Source organism: Spermophilus citellus (assembly GCF_964194105.1).
Source record: "Spermophilus citellus genome assembly, chromosome: 4".
NCBI classification, from domain to species: domain Eukaryota; kingdom Metazoa; phylum Chordata; class Mammalia; order Rodentia; family Sciuridae; genus Spermophilus; species Spermophilus citellus.
This window is the reverse complement of record NC_138185.1, coordinates 218,157,949-218,184,633: the sequence shown is the minus strand read 5'-3', so window position 1 is coordinate 218,184,633 and position 26,685 is coordinate 218,157,949. Positions and strand designations below refer to the sequence as shown.

The 26,685-nt window shown below is 54.7% G+C and overlaps 1 protein-coding gene across 2 annotated transcripts in view; it reads left to right on the top strand.

Annotated features, from left to right (window-relative positions):
• Nucleotides 1-26,685, top strand: part of SYNE3 (spectrin repeat containing nuclear envelope family member 3) — an 84,565-nt gene that overhangs the window by 16,555 nt on the left and 41,325 nt on the right. Inside the window, exons 2-3 of one of the 2 annotated variants that reach the window (XM_081290915.1) lie at nucleotides 14,536-14,562; nucleotides 20,243-20,400. In XM_081290915.1, the coding sequence (XP_081147041.1) occupies nucleotides 20,257-20,400 (144 nt within the window). In that variant the 5' untranslated portion in view covers nucleotides 14,536-14,562; nucleotides 20,243-20,256. The remainder of the gene's footprint in view (nucleotides 1-14,535; nucleotides 14,563-20,242; nucleotides 20,401-26,685) is intronic. The other variant, XM_081290914.1, reaches the window with a different exon arrangement.

Sequence of the window (26,685 nt, the reverse complement as noted above, 5' to 3'; positions counted from 1 at the left end):
TTGACGCTTGAGGAAACTGAGGAACAGAGAGGTTAACAGTCTTGCCTTAGGTCACATAGCTAACAGAGAAGCCCAAACCGGTTTCAGACTGCCCCTACTTCAATATCTGCATATTTTCTGTGTAGCAGTATGTGAATGTTAGACTCATTACTCCTTGTAATTTATTCTGAGTCTAATAGAAGTAGGAAATCTTTTAATTTATTACTAGAATGTTACTTTAAAGGTCTTTCATTAAAAAAAAAAAACTTTTACTCCCACCTTAAGGAAACTGAACATTTAAAACTGCACTGATAATGAAGCAGCAGACAGCCCATTCACCTCCATTTTTTTTTTTTTTTGACATTTTTACATTATTTTCACAACAAAGCTTGGCAACAGTGGCCCGTCGGCCACATGCTGCCTGTTTCTGTAAATCCAGTTCTGTTGGCACAGGGCCACGCTCATTTGTGTCTCATCCATGGCTGTTTTCACACCGCAGAGACACGTTTGAAGAGCTGTGACGGAGACCATGCGGCTGTATTGACTGCCTCTTTCCAGGAAGAGCTCGCTGTCGCTGCTGCCTGGGCTTGTACCCCAGGTTTCCTCTGCAGCCCCAGCTTCGTTCCAGGGGCGGATCCAGGTCTCCCTGCACATGGCCCAGAACCTTCCATGGAACGGATGTCACAGACCTTCTTGAGCCGTCTTTGCTTACCCTCACAGTTGCAAATGCATTGGGGAGACTCAGTTACGTCCTCAGCACTCACTCATCACTCAGCTGGGTGGGACGATGGGGAGAGCACTTGCATAGCATGTGTGAGGCTTTGGGTTCCATCCCCAGCACTGCAACAAACAAAATCAAAACTAACCACCCATCCAATGTTCAGAGCAGCAATAAGAAATTTGTACTACTTCTTCTTCTTTTTTTTTTTTTTACTGAGAATTGAGCCCAGGATGCTCTCCCATGGAGCCACATCCCCAGCCCTTTTTGTTTTTTATCTTGAGACAGGGCCTCACTAAGTGTCCCAGGCTAGCCTCTAACTTGCCATCCTTCTGCCTCAGCCTCCAGAGTTGCTGGAATCACAGGCGTGCACCACCGTGGCCAGCAGAAGTTTGTACTATGATTATCCCTGTTTTGCAGATGAGGAGGTCAAGTTGGAGGAGGCAAATGTACGAAGGCTGCGGAGCTTGTCAGCCACAGGTCAGGTCTGAATGGAGTCAGCCTGTCTCCTGAGTGCCCGCTCTCTACAGCTCTTAGGAGGAGTCCCAGGAAACCCAGGCTTTGTGCAGCCTGATTGGGGTCGGGCTCCGGCAGTGACTCACCAGGAGCGGGCACCACCCTCTCTCCCACACAGCCCGCATCCCCCAGATTGGGCCTCCTCTGGTCTTCCACAGCCAGGCCCCTCCTGCCAGAGGATCACACATTTTGTTTCTCTGTTTAAAATGTCCCTGAAAAGAAGGCCAACCATTCATGCAAAAGAGCAAGCGCAGAGACCAAAGAACCAATGGCTCCTGATCAGAAAAATGCCACCCGGTGTCAGAACCCAGTAGAAATGGGGCAAGCTCAGCTGGGGCTCTGCTGTGTGTGAGTGTGTGTGGGGGGGGGTCCAGGGCTAAACAACTGAGAAATTTGAAAAAAAAAAACTCAGCAAAGATGCACTATAACTGTCCAGCAGGAAGGGAAGGTTAAAGTTGGTGCCATCTGCTCCAGGGGCATTCAGGCCGTTTGCAGTGACTATTGGCCCATTGTCCCAGCAGGCAGGTAAAAATCCAGGTCCACAGAGACTTTTGGAAAAGGTATTTGTGAATGGGCAGATCCCCGCTGGGGGAGTCCAGGGACAGGGAGGAGCAGATGTGGGGCATACTCAAGAACATCCTCTTTCCAGAAGGCAAGGACCCAGCTGTCGGTCCCCGAGAGCGCAGGCGTGGTCAGGGCAGGCGCGGTCAGGGCAGGCGCGGTCAGGTGAAGGTGCTGTCAGGTGCGGGTTCTCTTTGCTCATCTGTGATCTTTGGTGCTGACCACAGCCTAGAGTAGGTGTTGGGAGGCGATTTGTCATCAGGTGATTCTGTGTGTCCCAAGCTCTGCAGGGGAGAGAAGGTGACCCTGGTGGGGTCCCCGCTGGAAGATGAGCTGAGCCCAGCCGACCCTGCCGGTTCGCTGGGTGCTTCGCAGGCCCCGCCATCACCTGACATCAGGCCCATCTGGGGCAGTGAGAGCCAGCCGCTCCTGAACCCCAGGCCCAGGCCCTGTGGCTGGGCTCGGCGTCCTTGCCTGGACAGCTCTGCCTGATTCACTTTAGGTCATACCCCGGCGACGTCTACGGGGAGGCCCAGCAGGCTGGTCAGCGGCAGCCCTGGCCATGCATGCCTCTCCGCGTGTCCTCGAGGAGGGCTCCTGGGGTGGACGCCGCAGGGGCCCAGCAGTGGGGTTCAGCCTCCACCCTGCCTGGCTCTGTAGTCAGCTGGGCGTGTGATGGGAAGTCCGTCCTGATTCAAAAAGGAACCCCCTGTTGGCCTCCTGACTCACTTCCTCTGTTGGTGAGCTTCTGCGCATGGCACAGGCACTAGGGCCAGGCAGGCCTGGGCTGTTCCCAGCTCTGGGTCGTAGTAGCTGCCTGACCTGGGCAGGAGAGCTGGCCACTCCAAGCCTCGGTTTCTCCATCTAGAAGGTGGCACGGCTCCCCCTGCCCTGGTAGTTGAGGGAACCTTCCATACAGAAACAAACCCAGGGCCATCACTGGGTGGGCCTCACCCAGGGGACTCCTGGCTGTCCTAACTGGCATTTGGTGACATTTTATCCAACCCTCAGGAGCCTCTTTGCATCTGAGATGACTTTGACACTCATCCAGGACCTTCACAGGGGCACAGATGAGCTTGGAGGAGGGGCGTTGGCTGCTCAGGGGCATGGCCCAGGTTTACTAGAGAGGGGTTCTGAGGACGGAGGTCAGGTGCAGGTGCGGTGGGCGGAGGGACTGCTCCCCCAGCTCCCCAGCCGTGTGCAAGTCCAGTCACTTCTGGAGAAGAAGCTTCTGCTGGATCTCTTGGCCTTTTATTGAAGAGCAGGTTTAAGTAAAAAGCCTGCCTTAGGGTCTATCGACTCCCAAGGCGTTTTCTAGCATGTGACCTCAGGTGCCACGTGGCAAGCACCATGCGGGACCGACACTGTCTCCAGATAGACGGTCTTGTGTTGCCTCGACTTCTGTAAGACCTGCCATCCATCCTGGATGCCACTCCCTTGCTCAGAGCCACCCATCCTGGCTCCCTACTACACTGAGTAAAACCCACACACTCCTTGGAATCCTCCTCACCTGGGCTCCAGGCCCCTCCCTGGCATGGCTCTCTGATGCCTCCCTTTGCTAACAATTCCACCCCCTCCTCAGCCTGCACTTTCCCACCTCCAGCTCTGCTCCTACCCCTCTACCTGCTCCTTACACCTGTCCCCACTTCTCATCCCTCCGGCTAAGCCAGGTGTTCCCTCCTGCGTGAGCCCCTCCCTGGGTGCTTGGTCCTCCAGAGCTCCTGGTGCATCTCTCCATGTAACACCATTTGGAACCTGTGGTCATGGAGACCACGGGCTGTGCACCTGTGGGCCTGCGTGACCCCGCACCCCATGCATCTGGGTGTGGGAGTAAAGTGATCTTGGATTTGACCCCACATCTCCCAACTACTTCTTCGAGACTTTGTGTGGGCCCTGGATCTTCTCTCAGCCTCGGTGACCCCATCTGTAAAATAGGGATGAATGTTAAGACCTGTCACTCAAGCACAAAAGCACATTTTTACTATGAACTCATCAGAGGCTGCTGGACTGAGTGGCTTCTCATAATAGATGGGTTTGTGGCTTTCGGGAATTCCAAGCACAGTGACGCCCCCTTGGGCTGAGAGCCCTGGCACTGGAGGCTGTGAATAAGGGCCTCACCCGCTTCCTTTCTCCTGAGCCTGCCAGGGGCCAGCAGGCTTTGGGTGACCAGGCTGCCCCAGAGGTGTCCTGCTCAGGCCAGTGCTCTGCCTGCCCTCCTGCTGCATCTCCTGAGGGAGGCACTTCTGCTTTCCATCGGTTCCATTGTTGGAGTTTAAAGTCTCAGGTTGGGGATGAGGGTTCGGCTCAGAGCAGGTGTTTATCATGCAGGAGGCCCGGGTTGCATCCCTGGCACCATAAAGAAAAACAATCCTGTCATTTCTGTAATTCCCATAAGAACAGTTTAGACACAGGGAATGGCATCGGCTCCTGAGGCGACCTGGGTCAGCAGCAAGCAGCCTCAGAATCTGACAGTCCCAGGTCCAAATCCCAGCTCTGCCTCTCGGGCAATTACAGCGAGCAAAGGTTTTCTCTACCTTTCAGAGCCCTAAGTTCTTTATCTCTGAAACAGAGGATAGCAACTTTCAGAGTTGCAGAGAGCCCGAGGGGGAGGGCCATCTTGGAGGACACCTAACACGTGAAGGCTGTGACTTCTCTCCCTGTTTCCCAACACTGTTGTTAACCGTCTTTGTGATCACAGCCAGGCTAGTAGATAGGCAGCAGCCTCTCATTCCATTTCCCTCATGGCTAATAGTTTGGAGTCCTCTTCTGGGACTTCTGTTTTCCCGTGTACTTATTCGCCACTTGTAGAAACATCTTATTTCAAGAAATGTCTGCTCAGATCCTTTGCCTATTTTATAAATGGATTATTCATCTTTTTATTATTGAATTGTAAGTGTTCTTTGAATATTTAGATACAAGTCCTCTGTCAGTTACATAACTTACAAAAGTTTTCTCCCACCATCTTCCCTTATTTAATGGTGGCCTTTGAAGCACAAAAGATTTTAATTCTGATGGTGTCCAATTTCTCTATTTTTTCTTTTTGCTTGTGATTTTGGCGTCACGTCTAAGAAATCACTGTCTACTCCAAGGCCAGGAGTCTATGCCTCTGTTCTCTTCTAGAGTTTCATAGTTTGGGCTCTTACATCTGGACCTTTGACCTACCGAGTTAACTCTGCACTTGGTGGGAGGTAGGGGTCCAACTTCAAGCTTTCCTCGTGGATATCTGGTTGTCCCAGCACTGTCTGTCAAAAAGATTATCCTTTCCTCATTTAATTGGTTTGATGCCCTTGTTGAGAATTGCCTATAAATATGAGGGTTGACCCTTTCTTTATTCGTGGGTTTTTTGAAGAAATGGAGTACTCCCCTTCAGAAGCGCAGGATGTCTTTTTACAAAGATAAGTCCTGGCCATTAGCTCTGTGGCTGAGCTGCTGGAAGATCCTGGGTGAGTCTGTTTCCTTCACTAAATCTCAGTCTCTCTGTCTAAAACACAGCACAGCTAGGTAAGAGGGTTTCTGAGCATTGTCTCAGTTGTGACATGAGGGCACTTGGGAAGGTTTGCACGGATCCTTTCTTTCCTCTGCTCCTTGGAGTGTCTCGCCATCCCATGAGGCCCACCCCTGCAGCCTGTCCTAAATCAGGGGGCAGTTCCAGCAATATTATTGCTGTGCACATTCGTTTAGTAAGCCACGCTGCTCTCCCGCTCTGTGCCAGCTGGGATCCAGGCCTGAGTGTCCAGTGGAAGACAGACTTATCAGCAAGTAATTCTGAGTGGAGTGGACATGCTGGCTGGCCCTTGGTACTGTAGGCAGCAGGTATGGGCAATGGATGGCAACACATGACTTTGCTGATAGAGCCCAGGCCTGGTCCATAGGGTGAACATTTGCTTTAGGCCATATCTGAAGGGTGGAGCTGTGGAGTAAGGCCACCATGCTCTGCACCTGCCCCCCAGCAGCAGCCACTATTACCTCACTCACACTTTGGGCTCTAACCAGTACAACACACCAAGTAGGTGCTGAGCACGGGTCTACAAGTACAGTATCCTAGTTAGGGAGTAAACTCTGGAGCTAGAATTCTTGAGTTCCAATCCTGGCTCTACATGCTCCTGAGAAGGTTATTTAACATCTTTGTGTTTTGTTCCCTTATTTATTCCATGGGTATGTATTTATGCTTGTTGGAATATTTGTTTCTAAAGCTTGATAAAGTGCTTTATTAAATGGCATGGCACAGCTCTTACAGGTTGAAATTGTAGCTTGAAAAAAAATGCAGCATTCACTCCAACATGTTGTGTCCAATCCACAATTGGTTCTTATAGCCCACGGCCAAGACACGTTGTAACATGGTAACATGGTACAATTAGCCTCTTGATTGTTCGAGCAGAAGATAATTAAAGCCCTTTACACTTGGAGTGATCAGGGCTGCTCAGAAGCCTGGATTTCCCTTATTTACAATGATTCTGTTCAAATAAGTCTGGAAGTGAAACCGATGTGGCCCTTCCTTTCACCACACCCTCTGCACTAAATCTCACCCAATCTCAGAGGCATGGAAGTCAGGTGGCGACAACTGCTCCTGTTTTAGCAATAAGGAGACTGTAGTCATGGAGCTGGTGGGTGGCAGAGCCCTCACTGGAACCCATGTCCCCTAAACCCACTTCTCGGCCGGCTCCACCCCATGCTGATGTCCACTCTTGCCCTTAGAGCTTGCCTTTCTCAGGTTTCACTGAACCAGAACATGAGTATATTTCAAGAACTGATGCTGGCAGAGGGAGGCACATCCTGGTTCCATGCTTTTTTCTTTCTTTCACTTTTCTTTTTCCTCTTATGTGGGGCGGGGTGGAGGGTGGTTACTGGGGATTGAACCCAGAGGTGCTTTACCACTGAGCCACATCCCCAGTCCTTTTTAATATTTTATTTTGAGACAGGGTCTCAGTGGGTTGCTTAGGATCTTGCTAAGGTGTTAAGGCTGGCTTTGAACTCCTGTCTTAGCCTCCCAAAGCAACTGGGATTATAGGAGTGTGCCACCATGCTGAGCAGCTCTCTTCTTTAATTAAAAAAAAAAAAAGAGAGGGGAAAAAAAACCCTGAACATCTTTTGAATACATAATAAGTACCAACAGGGATAGGTGCTCTTATTTGCATTTTCCAGATTTATCTCTCCATTAACAGTATTTGTATGCACCAGCTGTATGTCAGTATCTGTCCCCAGTATTGGAATTAAAATAGGCAAGGGCTCAGGTGCTGTTTATTCTGAAGCGAGAGCAAGCTGAGTTCAGAGCAGCTGGACTGTGGCCGCTTCCTATAAATCAAAGGTGGTTGATCTTCAACGCTGATGCTAGGAGGTTCCAGGGCTGACGCACATGCTGTGCAGGAATCCAGGTCCAGTTTGGGACCTTCAGGAGGATACAAAGGGGCCCCAGGGTGGTGGAATAGAGGCCCCACGGAAGTGCTCTGTGGGAGTTGAGAGAGCCTGTGCACACTTGGTGAGTCTATTTTTCTGCTTTTACATCCTCCTGGCTGTTGGTTCTAGGTGCCTGGTTTTGTCCCAAGTGTCACCCGTTCAAGGAGCTGGCTGGCAGCACCCTTGGAATTGGAGCAGGTCGCTCTTGGCTGAGTGTCTCCGGGTCACTCAGCTCCTCACGCCCTCAGCCTCTGCCAGCTGGCCCGGTGCTGAGCACACTGGGGAGCTCTACAGGGAGAGAGGCCTGGGCAGTGCTTGGTACAGAGTCACTGCCTAGCAAGGGCGTCCTGGACTACAAGTGCAGAATCAACAAGACATTTTGCCATTTGTGCTGTGAGTGAAAGCCACCACGTGCTATCACTACACACCAGTTAGAAGAGCTGAGATTAAAAAGATTAACCATGTGAAGTGCAGGCTGGGGTGTGCGGGAACCGGAGCTCTCACAGATGCTGGTGGGAATACTAAGCCTCGCAGCTCCTGGGAGCACAGTTTGGCAGCTTCATAAAACAGTGACCAGGTGCCATTCTGTGATCCGGCACTCATTGGCATTTATATACCAGGGAAACAAAGTCTTCTATCCACGCCTGGTGCTATTGCAGCCTCCTGTGACAGCCAATGCCAGCCACCAGTGGGCCTAGGAATGACCAACCCGTGGAAGGGCCTGCTCTGGAATACAGCTTAGCAATAAAAAGGAAGGAATCATCGATACAGGCAGCAGGAGGTGGGGGGGATGGATCTCCTAGTGGTCATGGTGAATGGGAGAAGCCAGACCTCTCAAAAAAAAAAATATATATATATATATATATATGGGTTCCTGCTGTATCTCTCCATTCCATTTGTGCACTACACTCTAGAAAAATGGAACTAATCAACAGTGACAGTGAACAGTTCTGTGCCTGCCTGGGACGGGCTGTCGGTAGAACCAAGGGATTCTAAAGAGGATGGGTTCATTGTCTGGATGGGCTGGTAGCTTCGTAAGTGACTTGTCTGTGTCAAAAGTTACCAAATTGTGCATTTTAACTATGAAAAGTTTCTTGTTTGTCAGTGATGCCCCCCACAAAGGTGTTAAAAGAAAAATCTCCAGCCAGCCATCTGTAAGATGAATCCCACCTGCTCCTTCAGGGGCTGCCCGTCTGTGCCGCAGACAGGAGCAGCAAGATACAAACAACACCAGGAGGGTGGGTTCCTGTCCCTGCTCTCCCTCTGCCACCTGAGCCTCAGTCTTCTCACTGAGCAGTGGGACCACTCCCAGGGCTGCTGGAGGTCAAAGGACACGGGGCCCCTGGAGACCCAAGCAGGGGAGAGGTCCTTCCTGCCAGGGGCGAGGAAGCTGCCCCTGAGTGGCCCTGGGCTGGATGTCTAAAGCAGAACAGGGACGGCCTGGGAGCAGGAGGTACGGAGGGGCCAGCCTGGCCGCAGCAAGGACTTCCCAGGCAGAAGTAGCTGGGAGGGGCAATGCCCAGACCCAAAGGTTCTAGAAACATGGCCTGCAGGGACCAGGAGCACCCTGGCAAGTTAGAGTGAGGTGGGAGCCCCTTCGGTGAGGGTCTGCTCTAGAGATATGAGTTCTAGGGGAAGTCTTATAAATTTTGTATAAGAAAAACAAAATATCGTGCACCCTGCATTGAGCCCCTGCTTTCTGCTGTGTCTGATGTCGAGTTGGTGAGTTGTCGGTAAGCGAGGGGTCCCAGGACACTGTGCTGTGCTGCCCATTTTCCTCTAAAGGGCCTGTTCGTGTGTGATCTGGGTTTGAGGCAGCAGGAGGCACGCAGTGAGGCGTCAGTGGTCACTGTGGTGACAGTCCAGCGAGCAGGCACTGGTTTCTGTGGGAGATGCTTGGGGAGGCGGGGCCAGCCGGCCAGGCAGGTCTGGTGGGTGCAGGAATGTTCCCTCTGCAGGGGAGACTGTGTCTGAGGACAGGAGGAGCTGGGGGACAGGGTCAGACCTGGTTGGCACACACCTCTGACTCCCAAGGCCAACAAGATCAGGGAGGGAGCTGGAGAGGGTAGCATGGGGGGTGTGGGTCAGTGCCACACCCCAGAGATGCTGGCAGGGTGAAGACAAATATAGGGACTTGGAATGAGTTCCTGCTGGCTCCACCCCACTGGGACAGATCTCAGGGAGGGCTGTGGCATGGGTTGGGCCTCGCCCCAGGCCAGTGGAGAGCTGACATCGGCCCAGGGCTTTGGAGAGTCCATCTCCAGGGGCTTGGGACTTCAGGTGATGGGTTCCTGCTGAGGCAGGGGCTGGGCAGGGCTCCTCCTCGGCTCTCTTCCCCACACTGAGAGGATGCCGGTTCCTGCCCCCTCCCCCGGCCCCTGGTCCCATATGAACATGGCTGGTGCTGGGTGGGTGGGAGAAGTTCCACTCCTTCCTGTGGACTCAGAGAAGGCCCTGAGCTCCAGGGGGAGGTAGGGCCCAGAGAGGAGGGGGCCAAGGGAGGAAGGGCACAGATGCAGCCTAAGTGGGGGAGAATCCAGCTGTGCCGTTCCACCCTCCACGATTTAGAAACTGGGGTGGGGCCAGCAATCTGCTTTAAGAAGCCCTCCAGGTGAGGGGTGGGTGTGTGCAGAAGTGCTGGCCCCCAGCACTCCTCAAAGGGGTGTTGTGTTGTGTGTGTGTGTTACGACACTTAATAAGAAATCCATTACAACACTTGATGACACACATCCATTCTACATGTCGCACTTTGGATCAAGATCCCCGAATTAACTTCACAACCCACGGAGAGGTCGTGACCCCAGTGTGAAAAAACTGCGGCTTCGCAATAATGCCTGGGGCCAGACTGGCGGCACTGATGGGCCTGCTCACATCAGCCCGGGATGGGGCACTCAGCGTCCCAGCCAGCCTCAGATAGTCCCTGACACCCTGCCCAGCGCTGTGGGCCTCAGCAGAAGACCAGTCCCCTACCTCCGGCCCTCTGACCCGCTCTGCTCACCCACTCTACCAGCAGCTCCTGGGACCCAGCAGGTCCTGAGAAGGGCTGTGAACTCCCGCAGCCTCTGATTGGCTGCCCTCCTGGAGCCTGAGCCAATCACAACTGGCCCGGAAAAGCTAAGGCTCCACCCTTTGGAGCCACTGCCCCGCCCCTGGGAAGCCCCTAGGAGGATTGTGTGGACCCACCGCCTGCTCTTGGGTCCTCCCTAGGTTGCTCTCCTACCTCTGTTCACTGGGCCACTTAGGTTTTGACTGCAGGCTGCCAAGGCCAGTGTTTCCCAGGGAGAAACCCTGGCACCCTCCAGCCGTGCCTGTTGATAGAGAGCTTGGGAGTTAATTTAGGAGCTGTGTGAGGTGCTGTTTTATTGCTGGCCTATCTGGGTTAGGAGGTGGGCCAGCGAGCCGCTGGTTTCCGTGCCAAACACCATTTATCTAGGAGGGCGGGCTGATTTAAAGTCACTCTTAGCGCTCTTGCCTTGGAAGCAGTTGCTGGCTTGTGCTCTTGTGACTGGGACTGTAAAGTGGACCTCACAACCCCTCACAAAGTGGGGTTTGTTGTATGACCTTTGCAGTCGTGCCTCAGTATCCTCCAGGGCTTGGTTCCAGAACCCCCCACAAATACCCAAATCTGCAAACGCTCAAGTCTGTTACATAAAACGGCACAGTATTTGCATAGGACCTACAGACACCCTCCTATAGACTGTCATCTCTGGATTACTTATGACAATATAATGTAAATAGTTGTTAAACTGTATTTCTTAGGGAATAATGACAAGAAAAAAGAAGTCTGTACAGGTTTAATAAAAATGCAAGTTAAAAAAAAACCCAACTTTTTAAAAAATATATACCAGAGATTGAACCCAGGGTGCTTAACCACTAAGCTACATCCCCAGCTCTTTTTATTCTTTGAGACAGGGTCTCATTAAGTTGCCTAGGGCCTCGTGAAGTTGCTGAGGCTGGCTTTGAACTTGGGTCCTTCTACCTCAGCCTCCCAAGCTGCTGGGATTACAGGTGTGCGCCAATACAGCCTGCCCAAAAATGTTTTTGATCTGTGGTTTGGCCGGCCATGTAGCCAATGATCAGAAGGAGGTTGAGGCCCCTGGAGCCTGTGTGGCTTCCATGCAGTCCCTGTCCAAACCTCTGTGTGGCTACCTCTACGGTGGGATAAAACCCAGGAATGGTTCCAAAATCTAGATTCAGCTGCCTTGGAGAGCTGGAAGAATATATAGAAGATAGCACTACAGTGTCTGGTCTGAGGCTGGTTTGTCCTCCATGGGAGCCCCCTGACCCTCCTTTGTACACACTTTGCTCTCAAAACCACCTTCTGTTCAGCCAGTGCAGGAGTGGCTCACGGAGGCCCATCTGTCGTTGTCCTGGGCTGTGGCCTCTCCGCAGCATCCCCTGCGATCTCTGGGCAGATTGCTTTCCTGGAGTCCCTTGGAATATGCTTGGCAATTGAACCCAGCTGTGTCTCAGTTCCGGAAATTCCATCTGAGTATAGGAGGGCAGTGGGAAGGAGGGTGGAAGGGTGGGAACTCCATGTGACAGGGCAGGACTGAGTCACAGCGCTGGTGAGTCACAGCCTACCGGGACTCTGGGTGGGTTTTGGTTGGTGGCCCCTGGCTGGGTTCACCCGGCGGGAACCCCAGGCTGAACACTCACAGGGCCGCTGCAGAGCCTAGTTGTCTAGAACCACATCCCAGTACTTCCTGGGTTCCAGAACAAAATGTCAGAAGGTTGCTGGGTTGGCACAGGGCAGGCATGGCCAGGTGGTAAGATGGATGCTGCCTGGCAGCGGGGGCTCGCCTATTTGTCTTCCACTCTAGCTCCTCCGATCCCCGAGGGTCCCTTTCTGAACTTGGATCTTACTGAAGGCCTGCCGAGGCTGTCTGCCTGGGGCTCCCCGCACTGTGTGGCAGCTCTCAGTAGGTTCTGGGGTACAGACAGGGCGGGTAGGCTGTGTACACCATGGGGTTAAAGAACAAAAGCTTTGGACTTTAGCTGTCCTGGGTTCAAGCCCCGCTCTGCATCGCTGTTACTCAGGGCAGTGTCCTCAGCATTGCTGAATCTCGGTTTTCTCAGCCACAAAGTAGGGAGAATAGTAAACGTCTCCCTATCCTTTGTGGGTTAAATAAGTTAATAGCTGTACATTTTTTTATCAGGCAAACATGGGCCATTACTATTATCTATCACCCTGGATCCTCCCCTTTGGGACAGGCTATGGATTTCTGTGAGTTTTAGTTTCTTTCTCTGTAAAATGGGACTAGTGATGCTAACCGTGTGACTGTCACTGTGAACCTGGTTTTGCCCCTTTCTTGTAAGGCAGCGGGTATGGTGTCATGGTTTAAGGGTGCTTGGAACCCTGGATCATCAAATAGAAGTGGTGTCACGGTGTTAGCCAACTCCTGGAGACTTTTCAGGAGTCTGAGGGGCGGAGGCAGGGGCTGTCCTGACTTGGTCCTTATGTATGTCAGTACCTCACAGTGGCACTGCAGAGCCATAGAGGGGCTTCCCCCTGCACCTCCGCCTCCTAGGGCCTGGGAAGAAAGGGAAGGCAAGGAGAAGCTCTAACCACTGACCTGGGGTTAGGGTGCTGGTTCCAGTGGCCATCCATGATGCTGAGCTGGCAGGAGGCCAGTGCCAGGCCTTTCTGTCAGTGCCAAATGCCCGGTCTTTCCTGCTAGGCTGGTCCTCTGCAGGCCACATTGCAACTTGACCATTTGTTCTTGGGCCTGGGACAAGGGCAAAGGGTCTAGTGTCCTTCTTCTGTGGTCTCTGATGGGCAGGCTCTAGCCTGGGAACTTACATCCATTCCTCCCTGTCCCCTGCTCCACCCACAGTCAGAAGCGCACCCTGCAGGTTGTGTGGCACAGCTTCCTGGTGCTGGCTTCCGGCTGAGCCCGAGCTAACGCCACAGGGCCCAGGCAAGGACAAGGCTGGGGCTTCCTCCCACAGCCTCGCCATCCTGGGTGGGACCCAGGATCCCTTTGCCTCTGGTAGCTCCTCGGCTCCTTCCCCTGCGTGCCATTCCCCTGGTTTGTACCAGGACTCAGTGGGTCACTCCGCCTCTCTGGACCCCAGCTGATCCAGGGCTGCTGTCCTCCTGGGCGGTTGTGCCTGGTGCCCCGCTGGCGGGTGGAGCTGGGCCTCACCTTGGAGGCAGGATGATCCGTGATTCAAACTGGGGCTTTGGAACCAGCAGAAGGAGGCTCCAGTCTTAGTGCTGCCTCAAATGGCTCTGTCTGCAGGCCTCTCGTCCCTGTACTGTCCCCGAGCTGCTGTCTACAAGCAGGAGCTCTCCTGGCCTGCCCAGCTGCCCACTACGTCTGAGAGGAAGATGCTCTGCTACCCTGTGTGGGGCGGAGGAAGCTCTACCAAGGCCCCTGCTACGAGGCCAAGTTGGAGGATGGAGGGACCAACCTCACCAACGGGGTGTGGAGGACCCAGTGGGGGCTTTGCAAACTCCTGACATAATGCAGCCACTTGGTTATTCCATGAATGGAGGTCCCCCTCCCCCTGGCCGTAGTTCATGGTTGGTTGCTGTCTGGAGTCTGCGTCTGGTTGCACGTCCCCTCTGTCAACCTCACACTTCTCTGTGACAGCTCAGCCTCCTCAGTCAGCCTTCCCTGTGGCTCTCATTAAGGTTCCCTTTTTGAGGAGATGGCTCAGGCCTGGTGCTCAGGTTCTAGAGGCTTCCTGACCTCTCCCACAATGCACCCTCACAGCGTTCTGGACAGGCTGTCTCCAGCTGTGCCCAGGGCCTTGGCCACCTTCCTACGGGCTGCTCCGCCTTCCCAGCCAACGGCTCTGGCCCAGGTTTTGCGTCCTTGCTCTGTTTCTAGTCTGTCCTGTCGCCTGCCCCCACCTGGGTCTTCTACCTCAAGAAAAAAAGAGAAAAAAAATACTCCTCTTCTGGATGCCATTTGTGATGGTCACATGGCCACTGAGACCCAAGGCTGTTCCCTCTCTAGCTGTCTCCTCCACGGGCTGCACTTGTCTGGACCACAGTGGTCAGTGTCCTCCCGGAGGCCCCCTTGCTGCCCGACATACAGCTGAGAGACACACCCAGAGCCCACCCCTTGCTGCCCCTTTCCGGAGACCTTCCCCCTCCAGGGGCCTAGAAATAGAAGCAGCTTATTTATTCATTTTTACCCCTGAGCACTTTTTCTTGCTGAAATTCTGCTTAGAAATGCTTACAAAATGCATAGTTCTTTTTTTTTTTTTTAACTATTTGGGTTTCTTATTAAGTGCAACAAAATTAGTCCTAGATGGATTATAATACTAAACATTAAAAAATAATTCCATAAAATGATCAACATAATGTGGGAACAAATACATCCACACACGAATGTGATCGAGTGTGACCTGTTAAACATTTCTTTATGTAATAAAACAAGGTAAGGAAATATTTGTCCGATATGTCAAGAACTGAAACCTATGCCAAAATCTTGAATGGCCTGTTACAAGACTGTTTAAAGGGCATCTACAGATGCACAAAAAAAGAGTAGTCAGAAACTAGAGGGAAAAGATTCTACATGATTTTGAAAAATTTCTACAAATGTAACTTGTTTAATATAGATTTGGAATCAACCAGATTCTTCAAAGGCATTACTGATTAGTTGGACGTCTTCTTTTTAACTAGCTCGCAGTAGCTGCCTGTCTGGGGGCACAGCCAGTACAGGGAGCCTTGGATCTGAGGTCGCGGTCCCCTGGGGTAACCAGCCCCTCCCTGTCCCTGTCCTTTCCTTAGGTTTGAGCTCCCCTCCCCGAGTGAGTTCTTCATGGCTGCTGTGAACCGGGTCCCTTTTAAAATGCCATCTCCTTAACCAACTTAGAGATGGGACTCCCCCCTCCCCACAGAGAGACAGGGTCGTGTTCCGTGGCCTCCCCTTGTCCTGTTCCCTGCACTGTTCCCAGGCTCAGCCAGCCCCGTGTGTCCATCCCCGTGAACCCTGGCCATCGCCTGAAGCTGTTGTCCCCATACCAAGACTCCTGCTGGTTCCCGTTGCCCTGAGGGTCAAGTCCAGCTCCTGAGAGGCTCTGACCTGGCCCTCACGCCCCCATCCCGGCTTTCGCCATCGCCCCTCCCCCCCCAGCCTGTCTCTCAAGGCCCACATCAGCCTGTGCTCTAACCACCTGAACACACGTCCGTGTCCCTTAGTGAACAGGTGGTCCTGGGAGGCCACACACCTGTGTCTCCACTCGCAGCCCCTGGCACGCTGTGTGGCTGCAGTCCACTAGTCTAGCGGTCGGCGGGCCCCTGGCTGTCCTAGAGCCCCCGGGGTGGTCGAGGGCTGCTGTCTGGCTGCCAGTCCTGAGAGGGGAGACCCTCTACCCAACACTCGTGTTCAGGGAGGAAGGAGCAGCGTCCGCCTGTGGAGGGTTAGCTGGGAGCCGCCCACGGGGTGGTTTCATGGGTCACAGTAGGTGTTACTCATTCTCCAGGTGAGGAGACAGATACCCAGAGGGGTCGAGTGGCTAGGTGTCCTGCAGCCAGTGAACCATGAGGCCTGGGCCGCGGACCATCCGGTCCTTCCACCTGCGAGGCCTGCCCTACCCCAGGACCACATGCCGCCATCTTGGGGGAGCAGTGCTGTCCTGCAGTTGTGGGTTGGCACCTTGGGCCATCTGCACAGGAGTTGGCAGCTACAGCCCGCGGTTCCAGCCCAGCTAGCGGCCGGCTCTTGTCCACTCAGCAGGCCAAGGATGGCTCTCACGTTTTTTATGGAGCCAGGGAACGAATATGCAGCAGAGCATGCGTGAGGCCCACGCAGCCATCCACAGCCACAGATGCCATGGAAGTGTGTCCCCTGCATGGAAAATGTCCCCTGGCCACTTCTACCTTGGATGTGATTCAAGGAATGCCCAGGGGCTGCGAGTTATGGGAGCTGTGAGAGGCAGGCTTTCCTCAGCTACTTTGAGGGGTACAGTGAGGCAGAAGCAGTTCTCTGGACTGGCTGAGGAGGGTCTCGTGAGCAGACAAAGGGAGCAAAGGACCAAACCAACTGACACTCTGAGGGTAGTGGTTGGTCCCCAGGCCTGGTGTGTGGCTGGGCTTGTCCTAGCTCACAGGGGCCTCGGTCACAACCTCAGAGATCCCTCAGGGACTCCTGGTCCATTTCTTTGTTGCTATCACAGAGTACCTGAGACCAGCAGATTTATGAAAAATAGAGGTTTATTTGGGCTGACAGTTGTGGAGGCTGAAAGTCCAAGAACATGGCAACAGTGAGGACCTTGTGCTGCTTTGATTCATGGTGGGAAACAAAAGGGCAAGCAGGTGTGTGCAGAAGAGAAACGCAAGGGGCAGCCTCGCCGTGTACCACCCACTCCCATGGTAACTAGCCTGGCCCCAGAGAGCGAGAACTCACTCCCAAGAGAAGCAGCCGAGTGCCGCAGCAGGGGGTTAGTCCCTCGTAACAACCTGATCACCCCACCACCCTCCTGAGAGTGGGAATCAATGCCAACATGAATTTCCCTGGGGACAAGTCACATCCACACCTTAGCACAATTCGACACTCACCGCCTACAGATGGGGACCCTGAGGCCCAGAGGGACAGGCGCTTGCTCAGGGAACTCTCCAGACTCCAAATCCAAAGCCCCCTGCTTGCCCCATCTCAGCCCTTCCTGGGCATCGAGCAGGACCCTGCTCCCCCCACCCCAGCAATATCATTGAGGACAGAGGGTCATCGAGGGCAGGGGTCTCCGTGGGGTCAGGGAGGAGGACATGAGATGGAGCAGGGCCGGTGACAGGCTGGCTGTGGGCTGGTGGGGACAGTGGAAGACCAGGTGTCTCAGATGCCTGTAGCCCAGCCGCAGCCGGCTGTATTGGACGCTCCTAGGGCTGCCCCCGGGGAGGGCAGGAGGAGGCCGGGAGTGCGCTTGGGTTCACTGAGGTCTGCCCTCCGTCCTCCGTCAGAGGATGTGCTGGTGGCCCCCCACCAGGGACAGGGCTCTTCAGGGCCTCCGCCCTTGGTTTCCTCACAGGCCTCCACCCCGAGGCCTCGATCGCTGACCTTGGCTTCCACAAATGACCGGTGCAGGGGGCTCCCTGGTGAGCCTCCAGGGGTCCTAGTGTGGGGAGCGTCTATCCAGATGGACTTTCGTTGGCTGTTTCTTTGCTCTTTAAATCTACCAAGTGTCCACACTTCCTAGTGCAGTTAACTGCTCCTCTCTGTTGGTGATGGGGAGCTGAGAGCAGGACTCCTGGGTGGGGTGGGGTGGGGTAGAGCTTGCCTGGCACGCAGGAGGCCTTGGGTTCCAACCCCAGCAACAACAACAACCAACAAAAGACCCTCCCCTGGCTAGAATCTAGGGACCCGTGAACCTGGACAGGAGCCAACAACCTCCTGCCACACCCAACTGACGGTGTTCCTCCGGCTGCAGGAGGCAGAGCCAAGCCGCGCCCCCGGGAGTCACAGTGCCTGGAACTGGGCACATGTATTTTTAGGTTGCATTGTGGTTGCTGCAGGGACCAAGTGTCATTTGCGCTCAATACTACTGCACAGTTATAGAGGCCCTCGGTTAGATCTTGTGCTTAGTGCATCCAGAAAGGGGTGCCGCTGTGCGTGCATCTCATGGATTTGATTTTTAATATTTGGTGACTAGGTTTTGATACAATTGGTTCTCTAATTCTTTGTCTTTTATTTTTGGCATTTAAAACCGTTTTTCTGAGGAGGAAAGGTCAGGAGCGTCCTTACCCGCCTTGTGGCTCTTCCACCTACAGCCACCTGAGACTCCCTTGCAGCCGGGATGGGTCATGCCTATTTGTGGCCGTGGTCCCGGCCTCTGGTGCGGCTCGGAGCTGTCACATTTCTAGTGTTGAACTGAGCTGAAACAAAATGGCTTGGCGGATGCGCCCAAGAGGCCCGGGTCTCCCAGCACCGCCTGCAGCTCCCCAGCCCAGTGCTGGTTCTGTCCGAGGCTCAACAGAGCCCAGCATCAGGCCCCTGTGCCCCATTTGATGCACCCCCTGTCTCCACACTACCGAGCACACGGGCCCTGGGCACTTCCAGCAGGGGAGTCACCCAACCCCTCCGCCTTGAGATGATTAGAGGCGCTCCCCCACCCTGGGAGTCCAGAGATGCCTTTCTGTCCCTGGCTTTATAAAAACCCAAAGCGAACCTTTGGAAGCCAGGCAAGACGCACCTAGACCACGGTTTGGGACCACGAGTTTGGGACCACGTGTTTGGGACCACGAGTCGTCCTCCGCACTGTCTCATGTGCTTTTCAAAAGAAGCAAAGCCTGGGTGTGGCGCTGGGAGCGTTAAATTGTTTGAAAAAAAAATCAAATCAAGAGGCTCTGGAAGAAAAACAAAACAACACATGGGGGCGGCCGGGCCCTGAGTCACGGCCCAGTTCCCAGAGCGCAGCCCACTGCAGCCCGCCCTGCCTTGCCCCCGCACCCCTCGCCGGCTGCCTTTGTCCTCCAAGGTCTTCCTTGAAGCTCTCCACCCTCGCAGCTGGGGCTGGCGCCCAGCAAGGGCTGGTTGAGCAACCCACCCCGTCAGAGGAGAAGGCCACGGCACTCAGCCAGGTTCAGAAAACTGGGTGACCACGGCCCTTCTGGAAAATTCACAAAGGGCCTGAGAGGGAGGATGAGGGAAAGCACTAGAGGTGTCTCAACCACGTGGCCTCTGAGGCCACAGTGCTGTTCCCATGCCAGGGGAGAAAAGCCTGGAGACGGCAAGGGCCAGGCCTGGGGTGGTGGGACCACCTCTTCCCCTACTCCGGCTCCCATTCAGTCACAGGGACCCTCTGACACTGAGAGGTCTCCATGTTTTCCTTTGGGAAGAAGTGGTTGCTGATCCTCGCCCCCCAAAGCACACACGAACTTTCTTTCTTTCTCTCTTAATCCTGGGGACTGAGCCCAGGGGCGCTTTACCACTGATCTACATCCCCTGCCCTTTTTCTTTTTGATTTTGAGACAGGGTCTCCCTAAGTTGCTGAGGCTGGCCTCAACCTTGCAATCCTCCTGCCTCAACCTCCCAAGTCACTGGAATTATAGGTGTGTGCCACTGCACCCAGTTAATGTTTCATTTTGCCTTAGAAGGTGTAGAGTTGTAACTACCAAATATTTAACCTTGCCTCATATTCTGGTATTGTGACACCCTCTACATTCTCCTCTGCAAGTTCACTGTGAGCATAGGTTTGGGTGGTTACATAATATTGTCAAGTACAGATTTACCACCATGTAATGAACTCATCCTCAATCACTGGGCACGGGCTGTTCCTAGCTCTGTCCTGCCTTGCCATGGTAGATAATGGCGCGGTGAGGGTTTTGCTGTGTTACACTCGATTCCCATTCTGTGTTTCTCTAACAACCTTGGGCTCACTCTGTGCAAGGCATCATGGGAGGCTGGAGGGTAAACCGGGCATAATCCCTACAATGCAGATATAAATAGCTTTAATCCAAAGCAGGTTAGACGAACCATCAACAGATAACCAAGACCACAATGTTGGAGAAGAGTTTGGGGCTTCCCAGGGTTTTAAGAAGTCCCTGTGAGAAAACCCAAGACTTTGCCTCTGCAGCTCAGGCAAGGCCAGGAGTGTCAGTCCAGCAAGGGGGTAGTTTGGATGGGTGGCCTGGGCCAGGGGGCAGGTGCCACCTAAGGCAGAGGAGCTCACGGCTGCGTCTCTGGTCAGCCGGTTGCTGTCGCTGCCAGGTGTGCCAACAGAGGGAGGGGTGGAACATCAGTGACAGCTGGGGACCCTGGTGGTGAGAAGTAGGGACAACACACAGCCCACGGACTGTCCCCAGCCTGGGCTATTCATGGAGGGGGGAGCCTTGTGACTCCAAGGCCAAGGGCTCTTTGACTTAATCAAGATCTGGGCTCAGGCGTCTAGATGGTGAGCTTCAGGACCCCCTCTTGGAGGGTCCCCGCCCTCGAGCCATAGGAGAGAGCTGCTGGAGCCAGAGCTGGATGAGAGGGCAGTGGGGGCCGAGGGCCAGTGGGGCTTTGCCAGCCCGGCCCCTGTGGCACCAGCACCTGCTTGACGGGCTGGCCCCGCGGGGGCTCTGGGGTGCCGGTGGCAGGACGCGGCCCCTGTACCTTCCTGACCTCCTCTGTCCTTCCTCAGCCCCCGAAGGTGCCATGACTCAGCAGCCCCGGGAGGGCTTCGACCGCAGCGTGGAGGACGCGGAGGCCTGGATGGCGGCCGTGCAGGAGCAGCTGCGGGTCAATGATGACACCCGCGGGCCCCGCGCCGCCCTGGAGGCCAGGCTGCAGGAGACCGAGGTACGTGGAGTGCTGGCCCCGGGGCCTCTGCGGCCTTGGCGTGTCCCTCCCCGTGGACATCAGGCTTCCTGCCTGTGCTGTCACACTCTGGCCCGTGCTGTCACACTCTGGCCCGCGCTATCAGTCTCTGGCCTGCGTTGTAACACTCTGGACTTTGCTGTCACACTCTGGTCTGCGTTGTCACACTCTGGCCTGCGTGACATTGGGTTGCAATGCAGACTCTGGCCGGGGGCCGGCGCAGGGCTGAGGGTCTATTTCTGACAAGTCCCATGGTAGACATTGCTGCTGTTCTTTGGGCACATGTTGGTAGTAAGGGACTGGAGCCTGTCCTCTTTTCCTGTGGTCCTAGCTGTGCAGCTAGGTGGACCCCACTCCGCTGGCCCTAGCCTCTTCCCAGCCTCTGTGAGGAGGGTCTGGGTTGGCCAGGTCTGCCTTCAGCAGGATGCGGGGGGGGGGGGGCTCTGTCCAGTGACAGAAACGATGACCTGATCTCTCCAGAGCTGGGCTCTGTCCACCACCATTGGGGCACAGCAGGGCCTTGGTCCACAGAGAACTAAGTAGAAGTGTTGGTGCCAGTGTTACCGCTGTTGACCGGTGACGAGTCCTTGCTTCCCCGCAGGTAAGTGGCGTACATGACGTATTAGAGAGTGAGGCTCCCATCTGAGTGAAAAGAGAAAAAAACAGAACTCAGGCGCCCGCGCCGGAGAAAACTGTTGATCTCCCTAAGCTTGAGTCTCCTAAATGGTCCAGAAAACCCGTCTCTCACCTTGCTTTGCCAAGGGGTTTCTGGTCCCCTTTAGCAAACTGCTAGGGTCTCAGTTTGCCCTGTGCCAGAGACCCTGGGAGGATTCAGACTTAAGGGCCTTACTGCTTATCCTCCCGGCCACTAAAACCCACAGAAAAAGAAAATCATGCACTTTTTGTCGCCTTTGCTCTGTAGACTAGCAGATTACCGGAGGAGTTGATTCTAAAAATGCTTCTCTTAGCAGCTTAAGGAACACAGCACATTTTAAACATTGGACGGTAAAACAGACTATTGAAAGTTACCTATGCACCTTAGGGAACCTGGGCAGATCTTACTAATTATCCCATGCCTTTTTCTCAGTCCTACAGCCTGAATTGCTAACATTTCTGACCCAGGAAGGAAGGGGAGCATCCAGGAGGGATTGGATGCAGGGTTGGGAGTGTTGTGTAGCCCATACGGGGGCAAATGTGATTGGGGCTTTCCCTCAGTGCCATTCATCTACCTATCACCCTAGATACCCCTGAGGGCTGTCGGGAGGGGGCCCAAGAGAAAGGAACCTTAGGAAACGTCTGAGGATAGCCCAGACCGGAATTCCGCAGTTGTTCCAGACTCCTTCCTCCACCTCCACGCATCCGAGGCAGATCGGGATTAGGGACACTGTGTACTCACGCCAATTGCTCTCCGGGCCCAGACAGAAAAGTTGGAAGTGGCTTTGGCAGAACCCAACATGCCTGCTCTGTACCGAACAGGTGATTGAGAGCTGCCTAGGCCGGGAAACCTCTCACCCGAGTCTTGTAGAGTGGCGGCTGCACTAATTGCGTTTAAGTAGCCGTCGGGTGCCCACCTAACCCTCCAGAAAGAAAGAGAGAAAGATGCACCTCAAACAGACATGGAGTGCGTAGAGAGGCGCTTACCTCGGTGTAGAAAAATCTCGGTGGGACCTCCAATATGTTACCGCTGTTGACCGGTGATGAGTCCTTGCTTCCCCGATGTTCAAGAATAACACCAAAGAAGCACGCTGAGGCAAGGTCAGAGTAGAAATTAGAAGTTTATTAAAGGACAGCAGAAAAGACTTCTCCCGGAGGAAGAAGGGGACCCAAGAGGTGGAATCCAGTTGGCGGGCAAATGTGTTCCCCTTTTTATAGGTTTGGTGATGGAATGTAGGTTGGAGGGCCCGAGGGGTGGGACACAGGTGGGCCAAAAGGGCAGGGAGGACTTTTGGGATGGGCTTATCACTCCTCTGGGATGGGCTATCTCCAAATCTGTTGGGGGCTGTTCATTAACACTTCTTTGAGGTGGACTTTGGCCTAGGGCCTTTTCGGGACTTCGTCAACATTCCATGAGTTGTCCTGTGTTTTCCCTGAGTCATTCCCAGCATGGCCTCCATTTTAGATTTCACTCGGTATTAGACCCGATTTACCTAACTACACTGACTACCTAATTTTAAATCTGGCTTCACCAGTGCCTGACCTGGCATCCTGGTACCCTGGTCTGAGGGTGAGCTACCCAAGGGACAAGAGCAAAGAACATGAAACCAAGATTCAGAGACTGGAATTGTAATTTCTATGATGATGCTAGACTGCTGTGTGGCCTCTGCAAAGTCCCTATCCCTCTCTGGGTCTCAGTTTTCCTTTCTGTAAGTGAAGTAGTTGACTTAAACACCTCTGGGGTCATATCATTTGGAAATATCATAATTCTAATTTACCACTGAGCCACACCCCCAGCCCTATTTTGGATTCTATTTAGAATCAGGGTCCCACTGAGTTGCTTAGTACCTTGCTTTTGCTGAGCCTGGCTTTGAACTTGTGATCCTCCTGCCTCAGTCTCCCAAGTAGCTGGGATTATAGGCATGAGCCAATGCACTTGGCCTAACATTTTGTTTTTGTTTTTGTTTTTCTTTTGCTGTTGGTTCTGGAGAGGAAAGCCAGAGGCCCACTACCACGAAGCTACACCCTCAGCCCTATTTGAACTTTTCCTATTTTGAGACAGGTTCTAACTAATTTGCCCAGGCTGGCCTCTAACTTGCAATCCTCCTGCCTGGGTCTTCCGAGTCACTGGGATTCCAAGTAGCTGCCGCTGCGCCCGGACAGTGGTTCTTATTAAGGGGAGGGCCTGCCTTTTCCTGTGGCAAAACCCTGTACCTCCCACTTAGCTTTGGCAATCCCCACCCCCATCCTGTGGGTTTCCTTCTGGGTTCGGTCTTATTCTGTGCATTTGTTGCAAATACCTCATTTGCAACATTTGTCGCCCTTTTTGGATGAGGACAGTAAAGATGAAGAATCTGCATCACCTTTCAGAGTCCAGGTCTGGCTTAGGTGGCATCGCGGTTTCAGAGGGAGGAGCCACCTTCTGCATCCTGCAACTGGGGGCCCAGTCTCCAAGCGCCTCTGGAGAGCCCTTTCACTTGGTCTCGCGCTCTCTGTTCTCATCATCATTCAGGGGACAGCCTCCCTGACAGAGCCCTGGAGAACCCTGCCCCTTTCTGCCATCCCTGGCTTGGGGCGTGGAGGTGGCTGAGACACACCCTATTGTCCAGAGTTCGCGGCCTAAGGGGAATGGTACCAAACATCAGGCCAACCGCACAGCCCGTGTGGGGATCCTCCCAAAGTCGGGTCCCATGATGTACTCTCCTCCTCTGCAACCTCCCATGGCTCCCCATTGCCCAGCAAAGACCAAACAATCTTCCCCTGGGATCCAAAGCCTCCCCTACCACACGACCCTGCTCACCCACCTCAGCTGCCTCCCGTAGCTCCTGGGGGTCCTTTGCTGGCAGTGCCCTTTGGCTTGGTTTGAGTGGGCAGTGAAGTGAGTGCCTGTCCCTGAGTCTTTCCTGACCAATCTCCCTCTCCTGCCTCCCAACCTCTGTGAGCACCAGGGCCCTGCACGTGGGTCCCAATCCTCTGGCTCTTGGTAGCTGTGTGGCCAGGAGGAGTCCTGGGGAGAGAGCAGGGCAGAGCTGGCCTTGTGCTGCCAGAGGCTGCAGGAAATGAAGACTCCTCGCAGGGCGTGCAGGGCCTGGCTGGGGCCGAGGCTGCCCAGCATGAGCAAGGCCTGGCCCCAGCCCTGCGCTGCAGGAGGGAGGGAGAACGGTGGGAAACCCCTCTGTCCCTGGCGCCTGGGGGCGGGGGCAGGCTGCCCACAGCGGCTGAGGCCTGGGTTCTGGGCCTGCACCTTGGGCTCCTGCTCCTGGGGAAAGTGACAGTCCCTGCCTTACAGGAGGGAGAGAGAGTGAAGGCCAAGGCCAAAGGCCTCTCTGGCTGCTCAGTGGAGGCAGCTGGCTCCAGGCCTTGCCCTCGTGCTGTTCACTCCCCGCCCAGCCTTGCCAAGCTGGTCCTGGGGCTCCCAACTCCCCCCCCCCCAGCGTCCCCCTGTCTGATCCTCTTCCTTCCTGGCTCCCAGCCCTCCAGATCCTGCTGGATGCAGGACTCCTGGCCTTACTCCCTCTCTGGCTTCTAGGCCCCTTTCTGGTCAGGGACATTCCAGCATTTCCTAGGACTCAGCTTTCAAAACCCAAATGCACCCATCCCTAAATCTATCTTGCTCAGACCCCCTCTAGTGGTCTACCCTGTCTCTAAGACTTGGCAGCCGTGCTGCCTCCTCCAGGAAGCCCTCGGGGACTTCCCAGGCCTCTCCTTGAGCTTCCTCATGGTTCTTTTTCACAGTCACTTGAGCTCTTGTTTGCAGCCTGGAAGTGCCGGCTTCATCTTGTTCACGCGGGACCCCACTGTCCAGCACAGCGCCCCACTGCTCAGCTGGTCTTTGCTGGGTTGAAACCCTGGTTAACCCCACTCCAATCCCCACGTCACCCCCCTTGTTCACACTGGCTGCTTCATATCAGAGCGACTTACGGCTGCGGCTCAAGGGCTCCTTCCCAGGTGGCTGCGCACCCCTGGCCAGGCGCTCCTGGCCACGCCCCTGCTGGTGATGGACCAGGGGAGGAGCATACCCTGGGGCAGGGGAGGAGGGCAGGGTGGACTGTGGGAAATCTGGTCCCCAGCTCAGCCACACAGCCCCAGGCCCTCAGGAACACCCCACATGTTGGCTTTTCGGGGCGGGTGTCTCTGCTTCAAGCCAGGGGGACTTGGTGTTCTGCACGGGGACCGCCAGCTCCTCTTCTGTTGCAGGGAAGCCACAGAGGACTCACCTGCAGAGGGAGGAACATCCTGGGTCTCTCACGTCTGGAATTCCTGGCCTCTGCCATCCCTGGCCTCCGCTTCCCGGTGGCTGGGACTACAGTTATGCACCCCTGCGCCTGCCTGGGCGCCCTCGTTTGTAAGACTGGGATTGCCAACATGCCCGTCTTGCAAGCCTGGGGATGTGGTGTCCCTCTGAAAATTCTGGGAGTTGTAGTCACCCCGTCCTTAAGGAGGTTCATTAATAACCAGTCAAACTCTCTCTAGATGGCAGGACACTTGTCCTTGGCCTTGTTGTGGATCCTGTTCCTGAGTGATGTGCAGTGGCCTACCTGGGAGTGGGTTAAGAGCTGGAGCCCTGGGGTTTCAATCTGCACTGGCCATTCCGGCCTCTTCGTCCCCACATGGCTGCCTGCTACTGAGCAGTTGCAGGGGACCCTACTGGTTGCTTGCGGAAGCCCCGCCCTGTGGGACCTGCCTCATCCCACCACTGTCCAAATAAGACCTCTTTCCTCTGGGGACACCTGCTCAGCTTCTCTCGACCTGTGCCCCACCCCACTCCCCTGTGCACACAAAGGCGACCTGCAGGAGCAGCTTGGTTAGTGTCGTGGGTGGGGACGTCCTTTACACGGTCACCATCCTGAGGAGGATCAAGAGGGGTTGGGACCAGTACCCTGTGCTCAACAGTTTGCTTTCTTTGCTGTGACTTTTAAATTACTACATGAGGTGGGCAAAGCAGGGGTCCTTAGTGCTGCCCTGGGACAGGAAGGGAGGCCCAAGGTGCCGGATGGCCTGCCTTGGCCACAGCCCTCAGCGGGGCAGCACCGACACTCCAGCCACAGAACAGGGTCCGAGAAGCCAGGCCCCGGGACCTCAGCTTGGGAAACTGACAGCTAGCCCCAGGGAGACCGCTGGGCACTGAGCCTGAGCATTAGGCAAATGAGCAACTCCAGGAAGCACAAAGCCACAGAGCAGCAGGTGGTGACGGCAGGTGACAGAGGTCCTCTAGCTCCTGACACACTGCAGCCCTGGTGGCCTATCCGTGACCTCCCGCTCTGTGGTCTAGAGGACGTAAGTCCCGTGACAGGTCACATAGTAGCAGGGGGTGGAGTGGGAACGCAGCCCTGTCTGACCCAGGGACCAACACTCCAGCCCTGGAGCATCAGAATAATAATGATGATAATCAGAGGCTCACTCCTTGCCAGACCTTGCACGTTCCTTTGGGTCCTCCTGCCACCAAGAAGTTGATGCAAGATAAGGTTAGCCAGGCAGGGGACACCCCCAGGAGAGTGACAGGCAGGGAGGAGCCGGGAGGCTGGGAGGCAGGACAGGTCCCAAGGCCGGGGAGCAAGGGGGGCTGGTGGGAGCAGCTCAGGCCTCTGGGGATCTCGGGGCACTTGTCAAGGC